General features: G+C 32.6%; 1 protein-coding gene and 1 long non-coding RNA gene across 6 annotated transcripts in view; one reads left to right on the top strand and one right to left on the bottom strand.

Moving 5' to 3' along the window:
* Positions 1-16,283, top strand: part of LOC143223712 (uncharacterized) — a 55,144-nt gene extending 38,861 nt beyond the window's left edge. Inside the window, exons 2-3 of the long non-coding RNA XR_013013060.1 lie at positions 3,293-3,681; positions 15,873-16,283. This is a non-coding gene — a long non-coding RNA (uncharacterized LOC143223712). The remainder of the gene's footprint in view (positions 1-3,292; positions 3,682-15,872) is intronic.
* The window catches only part of LOC143223708 (zinc metalloproteinase-disintegrin-like batroxstatin-1), a 44,698-nt gene continuing 29,950 nt past the window's right edge, over positions 7,746-22,493 (bottom strand). For all 5 annotated transcript variants that reach the window (XM_076452024.1, XM_076452025.1, XM_076452026.1 and 2 more), the window contains 9 exons: positions 20,488-20,659; positions 17,371-17,466; positions 14,124-14,255; positions 13,232-13,401; positions 12,010-12,205; positions 10,683-10,757; positions 10,358-10,463; positions 9,287-9,428; positions 7,746-8,920 (listed from right to left, as the gene is read on the bottom strand). In XM_076452024.1, the coding sequence (XP_076308139.1) occupies positions 8,197-8,920; positions 9,287-9,428; positions 10,358-10,463; positions 10,683-10,757; positions 12,010-12,205; positions 13,232-13,401; positions 14,124-14,255; positions 17,371-17,466; positions 20,488-20,659 (1,813 nt within the window). In that variant the 3' untranslated portion in view covers positions 7,746-8,196. The remainder of the gene's footprint in view (positions 8,921-9,286; positions 9,429-10,357; positions 10,464-10,682; positions 10,758-12,009; positions 12,206-13,231; positions 13,402-14,123; positions 14,256-17,370; positions 17,467-20,487; positions 20,660-22,493) is intronic.

The following is a 22,493-nucleotide window of genomic DNA, read 5'->3' as shown; positions in this document are numbered from 1 at the left end:
CGTTGGAACATCATAGATTGTTATACATTAATTTATTAGTAAATAAGTTACACAAGAAGTTATTTGTGCACTGCCCACCCCGGATATTGAAACCCGGTTTATAGCGTTGTTAGTCAGTCCGCAGAAACTGTTGTGGCATTTGGATGAGAGGGGGGGGGGCTATAAATTAATCAAGGACGGAGTTATCTTTTGAAACAGAACTTTTGAAGTTCTTAAAACTCGTGTTTGTATACTCCGAACAAAGAACCAAAGATTACAACTTCAGTAACTACAGAATCATTTTCCATTTATCATTTGACTTCTAGTAACACAGCAGCATCTCTCCAGACATACAACATGAGAAAACGTGTTTATATACACCTCTGTGCTTAACTACAGAGAATAGACTCAGCAGATAGCTTGATGTGGTTTTGCTATATGAAAAAACACACACGCACACAAACAGAGAAATTCTATTAATTTTTTTTCTCGCGGACCCAAAGCCTATCAAAGTTTTGTTTTGAAAAAAAAATTCCCTGTAAATGGAAAGCTGTGTTTCAAAATTGATTGGCTTAATTTATATGAATTTATTTCTATGTAAACTACTTTTCTACCATAAATCATATTTTGCTAAATAGTTTGTTTTGTTTTTTTTTATTTCGCGTAAAGCTACACTAGGACTATCTGCGCTAGCCGTCACTAATTCAGCAGTGTAAGACTAGAGAGAAGGCAGCTAGTCATCACCACCCACCGCCAACTCTTGGGCTACTAGTTTACCAACGAATAGTGGGATTGACCGTCACATATAATGCTTCCACGGCTGAAAGGGCGATCACGATTGGTGTGACGGGGATTCGAACCCGCGACCCTCAGATTTCGAGTCGAACGCCTTAACCCACCTGGCCATGCCGGGGAAAATTGCTAACTATATTAATGAAATTTAGGACGTGACTTACAGACCTCTAGGGGTTCGTGGTGTCCAGTTTCTTAAAAGCTGGTTTAAGACGAAGATTTAATATGAAGTGTTTTTATGAATTTTTTTATTTGCAGCACTTGATTCCACAAATGGGAGCAACACTGAAGTCCATGTACGGTAATATAGGTAAGGTGCTTATCTGTGTAGTTGTCTTGTAATGACAAGGACCGGCATGGCCAGGTGGTTAGAGCGTTCGACTCGTAATCTGAGGGTCGCGGCTTCGAATTCCCGTCACACCAAACATGCTCGCCCTTTCAGCCGTGGGAACGTTATAATGTAACAGGCAATCTTACTATTCGTTGATAAAAGAGTAGCCTGAGAGTTGGCGGTGGGTAGTGATGACTAGCTGCCTTACACTGTTATATTAGGGACAGCTAGCACAGATAGCTGTCGTGTAGGTTTGCGCGAAAATTCAAAACAAACAAACAAAACAGACAAACGTGTTTAAACACATTTGGTTGGAAAGTTCAGTTGCAACTGCGAAACCGGGTCGTTTAGGTTCAAAGAGGAAGTCGAGGTTGGAAGGTCATTTTCTACCATTACTTTTTTACTGTTGTCATGTTTTATTGACTGACATTAGCATTTGTAAATTAAAATCTCTGATTTGATGGTTTGTTCGTCATTATAAACTACTTTCTTTCTTTTTAAGTATTGAGTGAATTTCTTTCTTTTACTTACATGTGATGTTTGATATTCATTAATTAGTTAAGTGTAGAAAGGAATTTTTATAGTAGGTATTTAAAACTGTTTGTTTTTGTTGAATTAATCTTAGATTTTTTAGGACCGGCATGGTCATGTGGTTAGGAGGCACGACTCGTAATCTGAGGGTCGCGGGTTCAAATCCCCATCACAACAAACATGTTTGCCCTTTCAGCCGTCGGGGCGTTATAATCTCACGTCCAATCCTACTATTCGTTGGCAAAATAGTAGCCCAAGAGCTGGTGGTAGATGGTGATGACCAGTTGTCTTCCTTTTAGTCTTACACTGCTAAATTACAGTGCAAATAGCCCTCGTGTAGCTTTGCGCGAAATTATAAAAATAAACAAACAAACAAAACTTAGATGTTTGTTTTTCTTTGTAATTGACGTTGGTATTAAGTCATTCATAATGGAAGAGAAAAATCTAACCAACCTTTTCTGTGATTTGTACTCTAAAAGTAATGGTAATCTGAGCTTTCGTTCTTGTTAGTTTAAGTTAGGGTTAGAGAAACTGCACTAGATGACATGATCGACGTTTTCGAAAACTCATATTTTAATTTCCGTAGTGTATATTGATGTATTGGAGACATTTTAATACTAGAAACATATAGTTCTATGACACTAAAGTATTCTTTTTATTTAATTCGACACTCAGCGTTTCACTTTACAGTTTCTTGAGTTTCGAGTTTGTTTTTTCTCAGTAGATAATGACACTACTTTGTTCGATGAAGTTTTTATTTTTGTCCACCTCAATTTATAGTCTGAGATGTAGTGACATAAGTTGTTAGGGCAGTAATTCAACATTCAAGTGATGCCGCCTCAGCGGGGGGAGAGATATCATCGAAGATGAAGACGTCATAGAACCTAAACGTTGCCACCAGAAGAGATGTTAGTAGGTTGCCATGTTGCCAAAATTTAACACCAGGGGCGGGTCAGTAGGTCTCAGGCAAGGTAAAAGTAGCAGACGAATACCGAGATAATCGGTGTTTCCCCCTCGTACAGACCTACGAACAACTCATATTCAATCCAAATATATGATGAGTTTCTTAAGTTAGATTTGAGCATATAAGTTTATTACTGATGAAAGACATAATATCCAGCAGTCGAGTTCTTGGACGATAAACCTGTATGTTCTGTACCAGGGGAAAACTTTGAATATCTCAATAATCTGCTTTTTACAGAAACAAAAGTGAGAATGAATATCATTATAATATTGTGGGACTAGATCAATACATATATAAGTAAAATATATGGAGTTTCACTGTAAATCATTTACATACACAACTTTCAAAAATCTGATATTATTATTACACATTAAAGGTAATATCCTAGTTACATAATCTAATATGTAAAAAGAGTTATATCTTAGTCACAATAACGTACATACATGATACTAAAGATAATTAAAATGGTTAATATGACCAACTAGGGAGAAAACAACCTATAGCAACTCTTGCAAATAGGAACTAAACCTAATATATACAGGATATCCGTAAAGTCCTTGTGCGGATTGAATCATTTATAACTTTGCTATATATTTTATAAACAATCTGTAAAATAAAACAAAAATGAAATTTACTCAGAATTTAAATAAAATTGTTAATGATTCATTTGTTCTTTTTTTTTTTTTTTTTTACAGGTAATAAACTCTATAGAATGGCTTCAATTGAAGAAAAGGTCAATCACGTTTTCTAGCTAGCTGAGTTGAAGTATGTATCAGCCGCCAGAAGAAAAATTAGAGATCGTTACAACAAGGAAGCGCCCCACAAAATTCAGTTCAAAACTGGATAAAAAAAATTCAAGATACTGGTTCTATTAACGAACTGGAAGACTGAGGGTAAGATTTGTCCCCATAAGATTTTTTCCTGTGGGGACATGTGGAAACTGAAGTTTAATCAACAAAGCTTTCCTCTCCAAATGATCTTTCTCCTAGAATGACAAATGTGATTAGTGCCATAACTTATACACAACTACAGAATGTGTTTGGAGAATTTCAAAATCGCGTTAGGCTTTGTATCCAAAACAACGGTAAGTGTGTTGAAAGTTAACATTCTTACAATTAAATATGCTAAATCTTGAATAAATTCCCTCTTTACTTTTATTCGGTTATATATAACAATAAAAAAAAATCAGTGAAAGCAAACGTTGGAAAAACAACATGTTACGTATCCTCGGTAGTCACTTCTTCATAAAGTAATCGGTGAACCGTGTGTGTTTTTTTCTTATAGCAAAGCCACATTGGGCTATCTGCTCAGCCGACCGAGGGGAATCGAACCCCTGATTTTAGCAGTGTAAATCCGGAGACATACCGCTGTACTAACGGGTGACAATCAGTGAATCATACAAGTTTTTCGTATATATATATATTTCAGTAGATATTGGCACTTGTTTATTAGATGAAGTTTTCACTGTTTCCCATCTCAGGTACGATGAGTTGATCATGGCCCGACATGGCCAGTTGAGTTAAGACGTGCGACTCGTAATCTGAGGGTTGCGGGTTCGAATCCCCGTCATACCAAACATGCTCGTCATTTCAGCCCTGGGAGCGTTATAATGTAACAGTCAATTCCACTATCCATTAGTAAAAGAGTAGCCCAAGAATTGGCAGTGGGGGTGATGACTAGTTGCCTTCCCTATTGTCTTACACTGCTAAATTAGGGACGGCTTACGAAGATGGCCCTCGTATAGCTTTGTGCGAATTTCAAAAAACAAACGTTGTTAGGCAGTATTGTTTGTTTGTTTGTTGAATGTCGCGCAAAACTACACGAGGGCTAACCGCACCAGCCATCCCTAATTTACCAATGTAAGACAATGGGGAAGGCAACTAGTCATCACCACCCACTGCCAACTCTTAGGGTACTCTTTTACCAACGAATATTGGGATTGATCGTCACATTATAACGCCCCCACAGCTGAAAGGGCGAGAATGTTTGGTGTGACGAGGATTCGAACCCGCGACCCTCGGATTACGAGTCGAATACCTTACCCACCTGGCCATGCAGGGTCCTGTTCGGTAATACCTGCCACGATACCCATTTAGCTTTATACAGCAGATAAAATACGTTGTTGGGTAGTAATTGACGTGCTAATATTGGTCGAATTTCAAACATGACCATATTGTAGTGTTGTTTTAACATCAAACTTGGCCATCATATTGTCTTGTAGCTACCTGTACAGTAGAATGGTAACTGAATGATCCATAATATTTTTTTCTGAAGTTGTTAACTATAATATTTTACATGTAGATACTATATTTACTAATGTTTTTCTAATTAATTAGAAAATTAATTTTAGTCTAACGACAAATATTAAGATGTTTTACAATTTGCACTCAAAATTATGCCCAAGCTATCTGTGCTTAATAGTCTTTAGTTCTGAAGTAATGAAGTGAAGGCAACTAGTTAACAGCATCCAACACCAACTGCTATCTAAATGAATATTGGCATTTGGTCATCGTTCTAAGTGTGGAGTGCATTTTTGCGGCAACGGTCCTTAAACCATGAATATCCGGAATTATAGTCCAAGCAAACTTACCTGATTAACTATCCGTTCAAATAAATCTGATATTAACTTCATAGAAGTTTCGTTATAAAGACTAATAACTTCGTGTCTTTTAAAAAAAATACGTATAACTCTGTAACATAGGAATGATTTTTCTAACGCCTAAAAACATAAAATAAGTACAATATACGCAAATATGTTCAATAATAACAACTTAAGTCATCGATGTAGTTTCAGTAGGTTCTGTGTTAAACGAACAGTTTTGTTTTGTTTTTGAATTTCGCGCAAAGCTACTCAAGGGCTATCTGCGCTAGCTGTCCCTAATTTAGCAGTGTAAGACTAGAGGGAAGGCAGCTAGTCATCACCACCCACCGCCAACTCTTGGACTACTCTTTTACCAACGAACAGTGGGATTAACCGTAACTTTATAACGCCCCCACGGCTGGGAGGGCGAGCATGTTTGGCGCGACGGGGATGCGAACCCGCGACCCTCAGATTACGAGTCGTACGCCTAAACACGCTTGGCCATGCCGGGCCCTAAACGAACAGAACAACATTTGATGTAAGTGTTGAGGCATTTGTAATTTATGCAGACTTCTGTAGTTAGACCAATATTATACCACTACTATGTCTTCACTACTCGTTAACTGTCCATGCTCACTGACACTATATGTAAGATTTTTTTCTGATTAAATTTTCAAAGCTACATGAATGCGTAATAAAATATAATTGTAATGCGAAAAGAAATCGGTTATTTGAAGAATTTCAAAATGTGCAATAAGTTTCTGTATCATGAGCCACGATAATGATTCATAATAGAGATCGCAAGAAATTGCACTAATTGAACGTTTGGGCAAAAAGCACCTTAAACAACACTTTAAAACCTTTACTGTTGACTGCAAAGTCTGTACTCATATTAAAATACACAAAAAGCACGGATGTTAAACTTGCAAGGAAAATAAAATCCACTCAAAACGGCCCTTTTGTAATTATTATTATATTGCCAGCCTACAACAAAATCTGTTTGGTATAATGTTTCCAAACCTTTGAAGAACACTAAATATGGTGTTGTAAAGTTATTGAAAAGCTGATTCGTTTCTTTCATAATTCTAGTGTACACGATGTTATTATTACCCCTTGAAGTTATCTTTCTTACAAATATTTGTTGTTGTTTTTTCCTTTAAAGAGCTTAAATACAGGGTGAAACAGGAATTATCAACTAATAATAGATGTAGATTAAATAACTTAAAATGTAGATACTAACTGCTTTGTACAGTGTCTTTAGGGAGCTAACTTTTATAATTACGTATACAATGGAGTAAAAAAATACGTGATAATAAATGCTATTACATGCTTTTGTAAAATAATTATTTAACAGACAAGAAAGTCCTTTAAAAAGACGTTTTAGACGTGTATGTTTTGTTTGAAAAAGCTGTTTTCCAACTGGTAAAATTTTTTGCACTTGGTGGGGTTGGTCTTGGTCTACACATATTTGTCTATTGCTATCATTATAGAGAATATAGTTATACAGAAATTAATAATATTCACTATATTCTCAAACAAATCTTCATGACAACCTCCATTTGCAGCGTATCATCTTACATCTAAAACTAATGTGATCAAATAGTCAACAGCTATAGTAAATCATCATGAACCGTATCAAGCAAACTGCTAGTTATGTTTATTATCGTTAACACGTATAAAGTTAGCTACCATATCAAGTAATCCTTTGCTCATAAAAAAGAAAGCTAATAAAGAAGATAAATAAAAACTTTGGGATTTCAAAACTTGCAAATAAGGATTGTAAAAAAAGTAAGGAAATAAGGCTGTTGGTACTGTGTACATTATTTACTCAAACTGCAAACCCTTATTCTGGCTCCATGCTGTTACATAGAATTACATTTGGCGGAATCAGAAGAGGTTTGTAGTTTGAGTATATAATATCTACAGCATCTCCAATCCAGCTCCTTGTTTTTTACGATCCCTATTTGCAGGTTTTTAAAAATCCAAATTTCTTATTTATTTTGTTTACTTATTTTCTTCAGTAACCAACTATTATTTTAGAACAAAGCTACAAAATGAGCTATCTGCACTTTGTCCATCATGGGGAATCGAACCGCAGGTTTTAGCACTGTAATCTGTAAAGTTCCAGCTGCCATTAACAAACTCTGACTTTGAATATATTTTATTTAAACTTTACAAAATGTTGAGAAAAGAGAGACAAAATACAGTACCGAATTGAAGATTCTGTAACGAGATAATTGATAGAAATAACGTAGAGTAAATTAATTGAAGATGGTGTCGCGAGATAACCAATAGAAATAATGCATGTAAATTAATTGAAGATGGTGTCACAAGATAATCAATAGAAATAATGCATGTAAATTAATTGAAGATGGTGTCACAAGATAATCAATAGAAATAATGCATGTAAATTAATTGAAGGTGGTGTCATGAAATAATTAATAGAAATAGTGTATGTAATTTAATTGAAGATTGAGGTCTATTGTATGTATTAGTTCCCACAACTTGTGAATCAAGACAGACCTGTCACACATGTACTTCCATTTTACAATATATAGCTGTAAAACTTTACTCTTTAAATTCTTTATTCTGTAAACATCTATATCATCACATACAAAATAAATATTTCAAACCAGTGGAAATTAAATATAATACTGTCATATATGTAGATTCAACTTTATCTACTGCAGTTTTTAATAACTCAACCTTGTTTTTATAACATCTTTGCCACAACAATGCACCATGTTGTTTTGGGGAATCATGTTTGGCTTATACCAGTTGAACCGTATTATCTCTTCAATAAAGCTTTTATGAATATATTAATTAAGGACATCATTGGATGAATTAACAAACTGTAAAACCAGAAATAGTCAGATACATATTAACTACACCTTCATGGGAAGAAACAGACCCGAGTGTGGATGATAACCTATTTTTCATCACAATCATACATACATACAAAAGAGATTTAAGTACAACTTATTTACACAACAGTTTAAGTTACACAGTGTTCTAGAATCAATCTTGATTTCTCTTGAGATTGGCAGTTTCAAAAGCTTGTCTTAATGATGCCACTGTTGGTGCTCTGTCTTCCTCACTAGAAGATGTTTTGTTGGCAATTTTTGGTGATATGTGTCCACCTTGAACAGTTTGAGAAATTTCATATTTTGAGCAAACAGTGTTCTTGGGGTTACCCTGAAAAGATTTGTCTTCTGTGACTAGCTTTACTCTGGACTTGGTAGGAGGTAGTAGTGGAGGATGACTAGAGATTGGTTGCTTTGATCCTGTTATTGAAGTTTTGTTTTGAGGTGGCACAGGAGGTTTTATGGAAGGTTTCTTTAGTGAACTTGGTAGCAGTAACACAGGTGATTGTGTCATCCGTGTAGATATGTTAACAGAACTTTTTGGAACGTGTACAGCGTCTGTTTTTGCAGTCATAGAAGATGGTGTTGAAGAGGAACCTGACAAAATCATAGAGGGTTTCTGTTGTAGATCGTAAGGCTGTTTGTTTTCTGGGAGAGGAGGTGCAGGACGGACAGGCACAATACAGTGCTTTTCGGTTTTTATTTTTGAAGTTTGAAGCCAAGGAATTGAAATATCATTGGCACTGAATTTCGCTTGTGAAGTTGTTTCTTTCTGGAAGATCATATTCTGTGTTAAGTTGGGAGGAGTTGACTTTGGAAGATTCTTTCTTCCTGGCAAAGAATTGTTGCTGTTGCCCCGAAAGAAGTGATAATTTGTGCTGAAAATGAAAACCTTCAGTTGAATGAAAGTCTGATGAAAAATTGGTTAAATAGTTAATAGTTTTTCAGAAAGAACAGAACTTAAATTATTTTTATTTTATTTTAGTTACAATACAAGTTTTCCAATTATATGTGTGGTACTTAAAAGAAAGGTGTCAAATTACTATCAGATAGCTAAAAGAAAAGTACACATCATCAGATCCGTTAACTTCTTTTGGTAAAGGATATCTAACAGAGAGTGTAATGTCTTCTGGCATCTCTATTACAATACTACTGCAAACTATTTACAGAGAAATTACCAATATAATTACTTAATTATCTTATTTGAGAATTTACATTTATTACATGAGTCATTAATTACTTACATGATTGATGTTTTCCAAATTCTGCCAATTTTTGTATTGGCCACCTGGGTTCGTAAGCAGTAAACTACTAAGCAAATGATAAACAGCAGAGGTAAGACACCGAGACACATGATATAAATTATAAGCATATTTCCATAGTGAGCTGTAATAAATAAAAATGACTACTATAAGTAACATCTAAATTACTGACAACATAAAAAAAACAGCAGGAATATCAAGAACCAAATAATTAAATGAAACAATGCAAAAAAAGATATTGTGTTTACAGTTTGATTACAGAATATGATATGACATGCATTAAGAGAAATATCTGTGTACGAAACAACTTGTTTTTCCAACTGTGATGTAACACAAAAATGTTCCATTTTTCTTGAAATTTCTACTCAATTCTCAGAATGGAATGGTTGAGACAGTTCCAAGGAATACTAAAGTATCCTGCCATTATCTATCTGCTAGCTGACACATAAGGTCCTACTCATTAGATTTAGTTAACGAAATGGTGCTGATACATTAAACTATATTGAAATCTGTAGACATCAGAAGCCATTTAATCTGTTTGTCAATTATATTACATAAAATTTTCATTTTAACTTAAACCTCAGTTGGATGGAACACTTCATAAGTAGAGACTGCTGATCTTACCTTTACATTAAAAGGCTGTTGTTGTAAAAAACTAACCTTTAGTTTTACTAACAGGCCTCTTTTAAAATATGGAAAATGAATCAGAAATGTGTTAACAGTAGAAATATTGGGAAGAATTCTTAGGGCTCTTTCCTTGATACAAACTGAAAGCCTTATTTTAATATTTTTATGTAAAAATATCATCTTAAGTTATAAGGCTGGTAAAGAAAATGTAATAAAAATAAAACAACTATATGTTAAAATGTCATGTAAAAATTTGAATTAGGTCTACCACACTATTTCAGTTAATTCCAAAACACAGGCAAAGTAAATTTACACAATGCTACTGAATATTATAGCAACATGAATAGAAGAAATCCCTGTAAATAAAACAAAAAACGTAGTTCTCAACATGGCAATAATAACAAAATAAAATAACGTAAATCTTACCCCTGGTTGCTGGCCCACTGTCAATACTACCCCCATAGCCTGGCCTGTTACAGTATGGAGGTCCATATCCTTCATTGCAATGGCAGTTCCCTTTACTGTTGCATAACTATAGGCACAACCAGAAGAGCAAATTTAAGCATTAATATTTTAAAGAATTTAAATAAGGACAAAAGTTCACTGTATTGACTGCTATCACATATTATTTTGTTAGACATAAGTCACTGGCCTGGTTAATAAACATTACTAAAATAAAAAAGGCACCCTAGACTTAATGAAATGCTACGAAACAGTTACTGAGTGCAATGATTAGGTGCTAAGTACTTACTCCATTTCCATAACAGTTGTATGGACAGGATGTAATTATGTCTGTAACATCCACACATCTTCCTTCATGACACATCTAATACAAATAAATATTTAAAAAAAAAATATAAACAAATATTTAATTTGATTTTAAGAAAATAAGTGAACTCACAGATCAAGTATAATGGCATAAAGATGTATTATTTTACATGGTAAGTTCAAAATAAATATAATTTAAAAAATAAAGTTTATCATATGTTATATAGATACTGCTACATATAAACAAATATTTAATTTGATTTTAAGAAAATAAGTGAACTCACAGATCAAATATAATGGCATAAAGATGTATTATTTTACATGGTAAGTTCAAAATAAATATAATTTAAAAAATAAAGTTTATCATATGTTATATAGATACTGCTACACTCCATGTTACCAATAAATACTGACTGTAAGCTCTGTGCCACTAATAAAACGGATCATATGTTGTTGTGTGGAAGCTGCAACTCTCCATGTTATGAATAAGTGCCAAATATAACCTCCATGCTACCAATAAAATTGATCATATGTTGTGTGGATGCTGCTACACTCATGTTACCAATAAATGCTGACTGTGAGCCTCATGCTGATAGCCTGTTTAAACAATTAATTGGTGTTAATTAGTTTAATGAAATCCCTTAGCAGTTTAACAGATGCTTAATATACAACACCTGGTCATTACACTTCATGTTAGAATTTGCCACATTTTTAAAAGATCTGTGGAAATGTATTTAGACTATCATGAAAGTTTTCATTTAAATTTCCCTTATAAAAGATAGAAAGTACAATGTTTCAGCTTGAGGTGAAAAGAATTTCTAACTTTAATTAGTGTATTAACAGAAGGGTAATTAGTTCATGTTTAAGTTTCACATATTCATATTCAAATTATTGTATTTATGTAACTATCATACATTTATAGAGGTATAATAATTAATATCTGAGATATAGAAACAACCGATGCTGAATAACAATATACTCTTTCAAATCTTCTTCAATAGTGTTTTTGAAATACAAAAAAAAACAAAATATTAGTTTCTAATTGACTCACAACTGAATCACAGTGTTTGAAACACAAACTTTAGAAAATGGACACTTTTATCAACCTTTCTTTTTTGTAGTATTTTACAGACATTCTGTAGCTACAAATCTAATATTTTAAGTTTTAATGGAGGAAAGCAGCTGATTCTGTTAATTGCCATCTTTTCTTCTTAAGAGTTACACCTCATCTTAAACGTTATGTGTAAATATGTAAAACAATTTGATTAAATGGAACACTTAGTTAACAGGTGATGTTTCCAAACCCTTACTTTGGATTTGCCACATTTTGCACCATCAGGACTCTGTCCAGGGTCTTTGACAGTCAAGCCCATATCTACAGTTGCCATGACACAAATGATTTCAGAAGAGCCACTCCATTTAGACGTATATCGAGTATAACTAGACTTTGACCCAATCACAAGGTCTTCTCCTTTTGAGCAGTGTAGCAGGCCGCACAAAATGTCCCTGCATTTAAAAATATACAACATTGTACCTAATTCTAAATGTTACCACTGGTATTTTTATAAGTGCATATAATGATGGGTTTACTCAATATTAATCTGATTTCTTGCTTTTCTTCTGAACAATATGATTAATAGGTTCATTTAAACTAAACGAAACAGCAGCCAGATGATCTAACAAGAGCCAAAGCTTGATTTTAGGCTTAAGGTAAATAATATGTTAATTACTGTCAGAGTAGGTATAGAAGTTGTGATGGTCTATAAACAGGCAAATCATACTGTATCTCAAACCAGATTTATATTTATAACTGATGCTTTATGTTTATATTAAAATAACGTTAATAACAGACTATCACTACCAAACTTTATAATTAATTACGTTTACTAAACATAATTATAACAATTTTGACGATAACAGCACATCAATCTTTACAACATTTCATAACAATGTGTTTCTTGTAAGAAATTATAATACCACAGCTAATGGCAATTTGATGTCAGCAATAGACATCTCTTGATATAATTAATGACACATTGTCTTTAGGTGTAGTAAGAAATAATCTCTCAGTTAGACCAAATTGTTATTAAATTTAGTGTAAATATGTTTTTTCAAATATCACATCACCATGAAATGTAGTTGGGGTATGTCCATTACTGTCATTAACTACTTTTACATTAAATGTAGTAAAAATGTCTTTTACAATAATTTTACCATAAGATAGGACTTTTGCTAATCTGCAAATTCAACTAAGCATACTGGATATCTTTCTGTGATGTCAGTAAGTGATGTAGCTTGTGTTATTTTTATTAATAACTTGATATCATTTTTACTAATTTTACCAATAAGCCGATTTGAAATCAAATATTTACGTCTTTAACATATAACAGTAAATCTAAATAAATGATTTCTTACTCTGGCTCACAGGCTATGTACATCTAAATGATTTCTTACTCTGGCTCACAGGCTATGTAAATCTAAATGATTTCTTACTCTGGCTCACAGGCTATGTAAATCTAAATGATTTCTTACTCTGGCTCACAGGCTATGTAAGACTGGTTCTGCTGTTGATAGCCACAGTTTCCATACTGATAACCTCTCTTGTTCTCTTTGAAACACTGTAAAGACCCCATCTGACTGTCACCCCATAATCTACGACATTGGTCGTTGTGGTCACGACACTGACCGTGATAGCAATATGCCTGTTAAATATTATTAACAGAAGCAGACTGTCATAATAACATCAGAAGCTAAGACAGGTGTGATGAAATATAAGAATCCTATTTCTTTCATAAGTAACTTCATTTAACTTTAGTGATCAAAAGGTATCATGGTACATGTATTCAAGCTTAGGAGGATTTTAAGCATAAACAAATAGTAATAAAAAATTTCAAACAGTCAGATTACAATTATTTTATTCAACATAAAAGTTAATGGGCAATAATCTTAAATATAACCTTCAGTAAGTAATTGTTTTTCAAATCTGCAATAATTAGTCTGCGTAATTTATTCTACGTAACCAATAAAAACGAGTGACGTACTAAGTTGTTGTCAGGAGTTACAACCACAATGAAATCTCTTCCACTGAACTGAAAGAGACTAGTAATTTAAGAAACATGTATATACAGCTTTCAAAAGTTAGCAACCATAAGAAAATTTTGTCCACTGAGCTCATGGATATGAGTTATTTTTCTTTTCCAAACCCAGAGTTTAAATATAATAATTCTATCCATCCTCCTAACATGAAATACATTACATATACATAATCAAATGAAGTACATTTTAAGAAACTTAACTTATTTATACACTGGGAGAAAATTATGATTTTCTTAGTTTCCACATAACTATAAATTATATTTTGAAGAGAATCTCTGTCATAAGAACATCTAATGTACCATTACCGTCTGAAATCAAGACAACTTACTTTTCCATTTCCACATTCTCTTCCATCTTGAACTGAAATATCTTCTGGGCAAAATTGAGATTCTCCATTGCAGAATTCTGGGAGATCACACTCTGACCTTGACTTGCGACAGATGGCTGCTGATGGCTTTAACTTTAGAAAACAAAATCAGCCATTGCATTAATTTAAAATTTGACATTTATACGTTATTACGTATAAAAATACTTAGCATTATTCAAACTACAACTGTTAGTTTCTATCACCATTTTTAGTTATTAGTTTAGTTTATGTTGTAACATGTTTGGTGTGATAAGTAACCCTCCTCTATGAAAGTTTTCCATACCTGTTCATTCTCTGAGTGGAGGGAATTACCCAAGCAACTATAAACAAAGAAGTTACTGGCGATATGTCTTGTTACTGCAACGTTTATGTCAGTGATTATATTTTTTACAGAAGTTAATAGCTGTTTCAAATATAGAAGTTCATGATGTTATGTTGACAAGTCTGGAGCCTCACCATACTGTTATAGTCCATCTTACCATATCCAGTCATACTCCACATGCAATAAATTATACAGTTTTTTTAAGTCCATAAATGGATCAGAAGTAAATTTACAGTTACAGTTCTAAAATCCGAGGTTCTGTTCTCCAAGATAGATAAAGTGCAGATACTCTATTGTACGGAAGTGTGCTACAAAAAAACAACAAAATAAGCTGCTTGAGATATGTAATGGTTAAATGGATATTTCCTGAAAGTAACTTGTGTTTCAGATGAAAGTCCTTGATTATTTTGCATTCTGTTGCCTGAGACATTACATTTATGGATTATCACTTATTATAAGACAACATTTTGATTACTACGATTAGTTTACAACTCACTGAATGTCTCTTTCTGGATGGTCCTGGTGTTTCAAATTGATCTGTATTTCTATGATTTTCCAATGCCATCAAGAAAAATGGTTTTGCTCATCTTTGATATTCTAAAACCTCAATTTTAAAATACCTTTGTGCAAGTGTAAAAATAATTTTGTGCTAGAAAGGGTTAACATATTCTTCCTAAAAACATTCATTGTTTGGTGGCTTTACATTATCCATGAAATGCCAGTCACCAACTAGTTAGTCAATTAGTTCATTCAAAACTGTTTTAATATATGACATCCAATCCTCTGTACCAGATGTCATTCTATAAGTTAAGCTTCTTGTCTTTTTGTCATATATGGAAGACATTTTCTAGGTAGAAATTGTTCATATTAGTTTAATTGCAAGGAATTATATGAACCATCATTTTAAACTCCATAATATAGATGTTTAAATAATGTCTATCTGAAATCCAGAACCTGTGAATGATTTATTTAATTATAAAAGTTGAAACACTACAATCTTAAGGTTATCTCAGCTACAGACTGATACTTAGCGACCCAATTCTTCTCTAATAGCTGTCTCAATAATGTTTAAACCTTTATTTTTCAAACTTAACCCCACCTCTATCCATCAACAGACTTGGCACTTTTTTTTTCTTCTAGAAATTAAACATTGTCTTTAGGTACTTGTAAGTTTCAACAAAAAGTGACATTTAATCTCTTTGATAAATCTTGATAAAGAATTTTTTGGTCACTGTTTAAACTAGTTAAAATATTCTTTTCGTCAAGATAAGGCTTACTTTTTACAGTTGGTGATTTTATCAGTGATTATGAGAACTGTTTAAAAATAAGTCTTATTTTATTTTAGGCTTAAATTCTGATTGATTAGGTTGTTGGTACTTTATATATAGGTTGCTTGAGGTACAGAAAGGTAAACAGGTATGCCACGCGATGGAAATCCTTCTTGGTTATTTTGCAGAATGTTGCCTGAGACACATGGATGGCTTTTGCCACTGACCATTCTTCTCCACTGCTTATTAGACAATGTTCTGTGTCACTGAACTACAAACACTACTGAACTAATCTTTTCTGTTGTTAATCACAAAAGTACAAGCCAACACCTCTGAAAATTTAAATTCATTCTCTGAACAATTAAGCCATTACATTCAGCTGTTTTATAACACATGGACAACAGGGAACCATTGGTATCTTTTCCTTAGATACCCACCTCTGGTGAAAAGTAACAATTTTTAAGTGTACTCATTACTTTTCAGGAATACATTAATACCCCAATAAATGTAAGCTGTCCCACAAAAGTGTAATTATTCATTACTAGCTAATATTTCTATGATTATATATATAATTTGTCTAAAACGTTATTAGTGCTACATTATCACATATAAGTGTAAACTATCTACAATGGTTATGGTCAATAGCTATATAACTATTCATTAGTAGCTAATCTTTATATACCTATATATATCTCTATGTGTATATAAATAATAGTATTTATTACTAATAAATAATTACAATTTTCCTCAGCTTTACTACAAGTATTTAATCTTCTAGAGAGTAATCTTCAAGTATGTGTATGTCAGTGATATTTATGTCTGATCACAACTAGACATTTGGAATTATTCATAAATCCCAGTAAACATTTTGTAAATGCAGATAAATCTTATAATCACATACCGACTCAAGTTTTAAATTTGATAACATGTGTATTACATAACTGATGTGTTTTGAGTTTTATATCAAACATATTTCAGAAGCTCAAGTTAGCTTCTTGCAAAAGGGGAAATCTCCACACTTTCACCAAGTGGAATAAGGAACCCTTATGAATGTTGTTTAAACTGACATAATTAAATAACAAATAAGTAGTCTTTAACAAGTGTTGAACTATAATAAAATATACCTTTATATATACTAAGCCCAAAGTGTAAGTTATGTTTCTTTCAAATATTAAATCAGAAGTTATTGAAAACTGCATGACTTTTAAATCAGATGTTCACAGTTTAAAACTGAATAGTGAATACAGATGCTAAAAGGGTTTACAGTTTACTACATAATACCTAATACACATACTCAAGTCTTCACAGTTTACGACAGAATGCCTATTACATATACTCAAGAAGTAGACAACTTTACTTCAAACATTTAAAGAGCTAGATTATCATAAGAGCCTTACTTTGATTTATATATATTAAAAACATTTCTATATTTATATCTATTTACCTACTGAGAAAACATAAGATCTGAAAATTTTTTTCTTCTTGTTACTAGTGTAAAAATTACTGATAGTTTATTCATTCACAACTTCGATATTTTGGTACATTTTTTTGTTTTTTCCAACTGAAGTGCTAAATGGTCAATAAAATGCTTTTATTTAAGTATTATATAATGTAATACCTTGCAAGTGGCAGTGTCACAGCATTCTCCTGATGAACAGGTAGCGTTAACAAACAGCTTGCATGTAGATGCATTGCAACAGGGATTTGTACAATACTATAAAAGAACATTGTGTTACTCAAGTACAACACTACTCAATTAATTATTATCTGTTGTTCATTACACAATATTCTACATCACTCATGTACAACAATACTGAATTAATTATTCTCTATTGTTCATTACACAATATTCTATGTCATCAAAGTACAACACTACTAAATTAATTATTCTCTACTGTTCATTAAACAAAGTTCAATATTATTCAAATAAAACCACTTCCCACTTGACTCTGTGCCATATATTGCACAGTTGCTACAACTAGATGAAAGACAACTTCAGTGTTTATCACACCTAATGGTAAATCATCTGTCTGCTAAGTGAACAGATGGTATGAGTAATGAATTTATTGCTAAGATCCAATGCAATCTACAAATCTGATTTCTTTAGTTATATATGTATATATATAATACTTTTAATATTATGACTTATATGTTAGCTAGAGGGTGCACTGTATTAAGTTAGTTCTAGAATATTTGAAAATATTAATAAACTATAGGCATTGCAAAATATCTAAAACAAATATTAGATAATAAAAATGGGTGTTTGGTCTACAGAATGGGTGCCTTTAGATGTTGTTAAGGTAGTAAATCTGAGAGAGTTTAAAAGAAAGCTTGATAGATATATGAACTCTAAGGACTGGCTTTAAATTATTTTAATAGTTTTAAATTAGTTTAGGGAGTGGGTATGTGTTTTCCTATAGTAAAGCCATATTGGGCTATCTGCTGAGTCCACCAAGGGGTATCAAACCCCTGATTTTAGAGTTGTAAACCTGTAGACTTACTGCTGTACCAGAGGGGGACTAAGGAGATGGGACAGCCGACATGGATCAACAGATCCATTGTTGTCCATAAATATTACGTTAAGTTTGTCAGCTAATTTAGCTTACAATGAAAACAGTGAGGTGTCAAAATCTAGTTAATAATTTCCTAGCTAATAGAGTGAATCAGTAAGTTTGTGCTTACATTTTTGGATTTGTGTTAGATATTGCACTTACTGAGTTACTTTGTTTCTCAATACCCTCTAGAATCCTCATTTTTAGCATATCTTTGTACATGGCTGTAAAGAAACATTAAGGAAGAAGTACAACTAATTTGTTATTGTTACATGGACTGCTCATTATTTTCACCACATAATGTAAAAGAACCCGCTAATGAAAGAGTAATGCTACAAGTTACCAAACCAATGCTCTTAATAGACAGTTCATCATGACTTTGGGAGTTATCCACAAAATGCTAACACATATTATAATTTTGCTAGCTTTACTTTGAGTTAAGTTGTAACCAGTCACAAATGCAAAGCAAAATGTAAAAAGAGTACACGTTTTATTGTCATAATAACACTTTGTGTTATAAAGTAATAACTTAGGATGTTAAAATTTACAGTAAAACCTTTATATAAGTAGCAGAATAATTGTTTTTACTTTAGTGACACTTTTAAAAAGCTGGCAAAGTTTGGCAATACTTCTCTCTTCTAACAAACATATGTATGTATATATAGATGTAAAACATTTTCATATGTATGTATATATAGAAGTAAAACATTGTCATATGTATGTATATATAGAAGTAAAACTGTCATATGTATGTATATACACTGCTGCCAAAATCTTAAGGCCAATGAATATAAAGAAAAAATATGCATTTTGCATTGTTAGACTCAACCACTTATTTGAGTAGAGCTTCGAAAGATGAAAATAAGAAAAGGGAAAATAAAAATAAAAAGACGTTTTTAGCATTTAATAGGGAAAATGTAAACACTATAAGATTAGCCTAAATATTAGCTGGTCAAAAGTTTAAGACCATACTAAAACAAAGTGTTAATTGGTAAACACCTAACGAAATTTAGTCATTTGTGTTCAAGCATTAATGTTGTCAACATCTCTCACTGACATTTATTGTGTCAACAAATTGAGACCTTAAAGACCTCATATATATATATATAAGTATTCTTATATGTGTATATATATAAGAAAAATATTCTTGTTAACCTCTCACAGTTAATACAGTTTGATACTTACATTCACTGGAAATCAGAAACACTTTAATACAATGGCTATTACAAAACTTTATTGAACATGAAATAAATCAGTTAAAAAAATATTCAGATGAGAATAACACCTCATCATCTGAAGACCTTCAAGTTAGGTTCTTTTGTGCAACCACAGTTACATTATAAGAAACTTATTAACTGTAAGCCATAAAAAACAACACATTCTTTCTAAATGTTTATGTAAAAACGGCTCGTTTTTACTTATATATTTTTCTCTACAAGTGGGTTTTCTTGATATGACTGATTATTACATTCTTCCTAAATATCTTTTGTTAATTTGTAATTCCATTCCAAAACAGTTATTCAAGACCTGATAATATTTTCTACAAATGCCCCTTTTCAATTCATGGTCACCATTTAACTTCTGTACATCTACAGTGACATTTCTAAATTTTCAGTTATTTAAAAAAAACAAAAGTCTTTCTAAGTGCCACTTTTAAATCCATGGAATCATTTTTATTCAAGGCCCAAAAGTACTCTCTCTCAAAATGCCCCTCTTTAATTCCATATTTGTATTCCAAAATACTTAGTTTCTCATCAAGACTCTAGGCATTCTTACTAAATATATATTTTTTTAATTTCACAGCCGTATTCTAATATATTTAGCAACCCAGCAAGGAAATAAGGATGCTTGTTTTCAGTCTGAGAGTCATAGGTTAAAATGTCTATCCCACCGAATGTGATTGTTCTTTCAGCCATGGGGCAGTAAAATGTTACAGTCAATTCCCACTATTCATTGGTAAACGAGTAGCCCAATATTTGGCAATGGGTGGTAATGACTAGTTACCTTCTCTCTAGTATTTCACTGCTAAATTATGGATGACCAGTGCAGATAGTCCTTGTGTCACTTTGCACAAAATTAAAAAGAAATCAGAAACAAACTAATGTACTTAGTTACTCAAAACTCATGAACACTCTTTTATAAACCTTAACTTTAATTGGTGATTAAGTTTCAAAATTCAATACCTCTTTCAATCCACAGTCACATTCTTCTCCTTCATCTAAAACTCCATCTCCACAAACTTGGTATTGATTGTACAAAGGAACATTCCACAAACATATATCTGCTTTTCGTTGGTAGGTTTGGATAAGATCTTCTATGGAGCATGAGGACCAATATTTAGGTACAGCTGTAATACTGTAAAGAGAGATTAATTAAACTGATGCTGGAACTGTGCATAAGTTATAGATGACAAATAAGAAAAGTCAGTATATGAAAAATCAATAACTCTGTCGGCACGTGAGTTTTCTCTTACACTTTACTTTGGAATTAACATTTATTCTAATTTACTTTATGGTAAGTAATACCATATAAGAAAATAGATGAGATATATAACTTCACAGTCAGTGAATAAGTATCACAAAAATAATTTAAAATAATAAGTTATATGACAAATCAATATAAAGAGTTTATAAGTTATATCAGATGTTGTGGTTAGTCAACACTTTCTGTTAAATATGGTATGTTAAACTTTGTGTTACTTCACCATATTGGTTAAATGAGCAATGTTATATTCCACAGTAAATCAACATAATGAATGGGTAAAGTATAATGTGTATTTTAATGATGAAGTGTGTTACACTTTACAGTTGTTCAACATAATGGGTTGATGAGGCATACTGAATAGTAAAAATACATTAAACTTTGTGGTAAGTCAACAAACTGAGTGGACTTGGTACATTAAACTTTGTGGTAAGTCAACAAACTGAGTGGACTTGGTACATTAAACTTTGTGGTATGTCAACAAATTGAGTGGACTGGGTTCATTAAACTTTGTGGTACGTCAACAAATTGGGTGGACTGGGTACATTGAACTTTGCAGTAAGTCAACAAATTGAGTGAACTGGGTACATTAGACTTTGTGGTAAGTCAACAAATTGAGTGGACTGGGTACATTAAACTTTGTGGTAAGTCAACAAATTGGGTGGACTGGGTACATTAGATTTTGTGGTAAGTCAACAAATTGAGTGGACTGGGTACATTAAACTTTGTGGTACGTCAACAAATTGGGTGGACTGGGTACATTAAACTTTGTGGTAAGTCAACAAATTGGGTGGACTGGGTACATTAAACTTTGTGGTAAGTCAACAAATTGAGTGGACTGGGTACATTAAACTTTGTGGTACATCAACAAATTAGGTGGACTGGGTACATTAGACTTTGTGGTAAGTCAACAAACTGAGTGGACTTGGTACATTAAACTATGTGGTAAGTTAATAAACTGAGTGGACTTGGTACATTAAACTATGTGGTAAGTCAACAAACTGAGTGGACTTGGTACATTGAACTTTGTAGTAAATCAACAAATTGAGTGAACTGGGTACATTAAACTTTATGGTACATCAACAAATTGAGTGGACTGAGTACATTAAACTTTGTGGTACATCAACAAATTCTTGTTTATTTCTAGCTGTATAGACAATATTGGAATAATAAAGATCGACTTGGACCAATTGGTAAGATGGATAAATATTTGACAAATGAATATTAACTTTAATTATAACTTAGATCAAACATTTAGGACTGATGAAATCCCACTGAACAGCATGACTGAAGATAAATAGTTTACTAGTGATAAGTAAGACACTCAAAGAACTTAAGCAGTGTTGCTAGTAATAGGGCTAACAGCATACCAGGACATGCTTATTATGTATTACAACTCAAACCAGAGATTCCTCTTTATATAAATCACTAATTAGGCTTCACTTGAAATACTGTGTATGTTTTTGGTCTCTTTATACAAAATACAATCTTTTTGAAAAAGGTTCAGAAAAAGAGTGCTAGAATAATTCTGTGAATGGAATGGTTGTTTTATATAGGGTTAATCTAAGACCTCTCATCTTACTTTCTCTCAAAATGATAAGATTAATATGCAATCCTAGTTAAGGTTACATTATCCACAGATCGATATGATAAAGGCCCTTGATTTTTGTGTGCTGTAACCTAATGAAAACAAGTTTAAAATCTGGAA

This window comes from Tachypleus tridentatus, chromosome 8 (genome assembly GCF_004210375.1).
Source record: "Tachypleus tridentatus isolate NWPU-2018 chromosome 8, ASM421037v1, whole genome shotgun sequence".
Taxonomy (NCBI): domain Eukaryota; kingdom Metazoa; phylum Arthropoda; class Merostomata; order Xiphosura; family Limulidae; genus Tachypleus; species Tachypleus tridentatus.
This window is presented reverse-complemented; position numbering and strand designations above follow the sequence as displayed.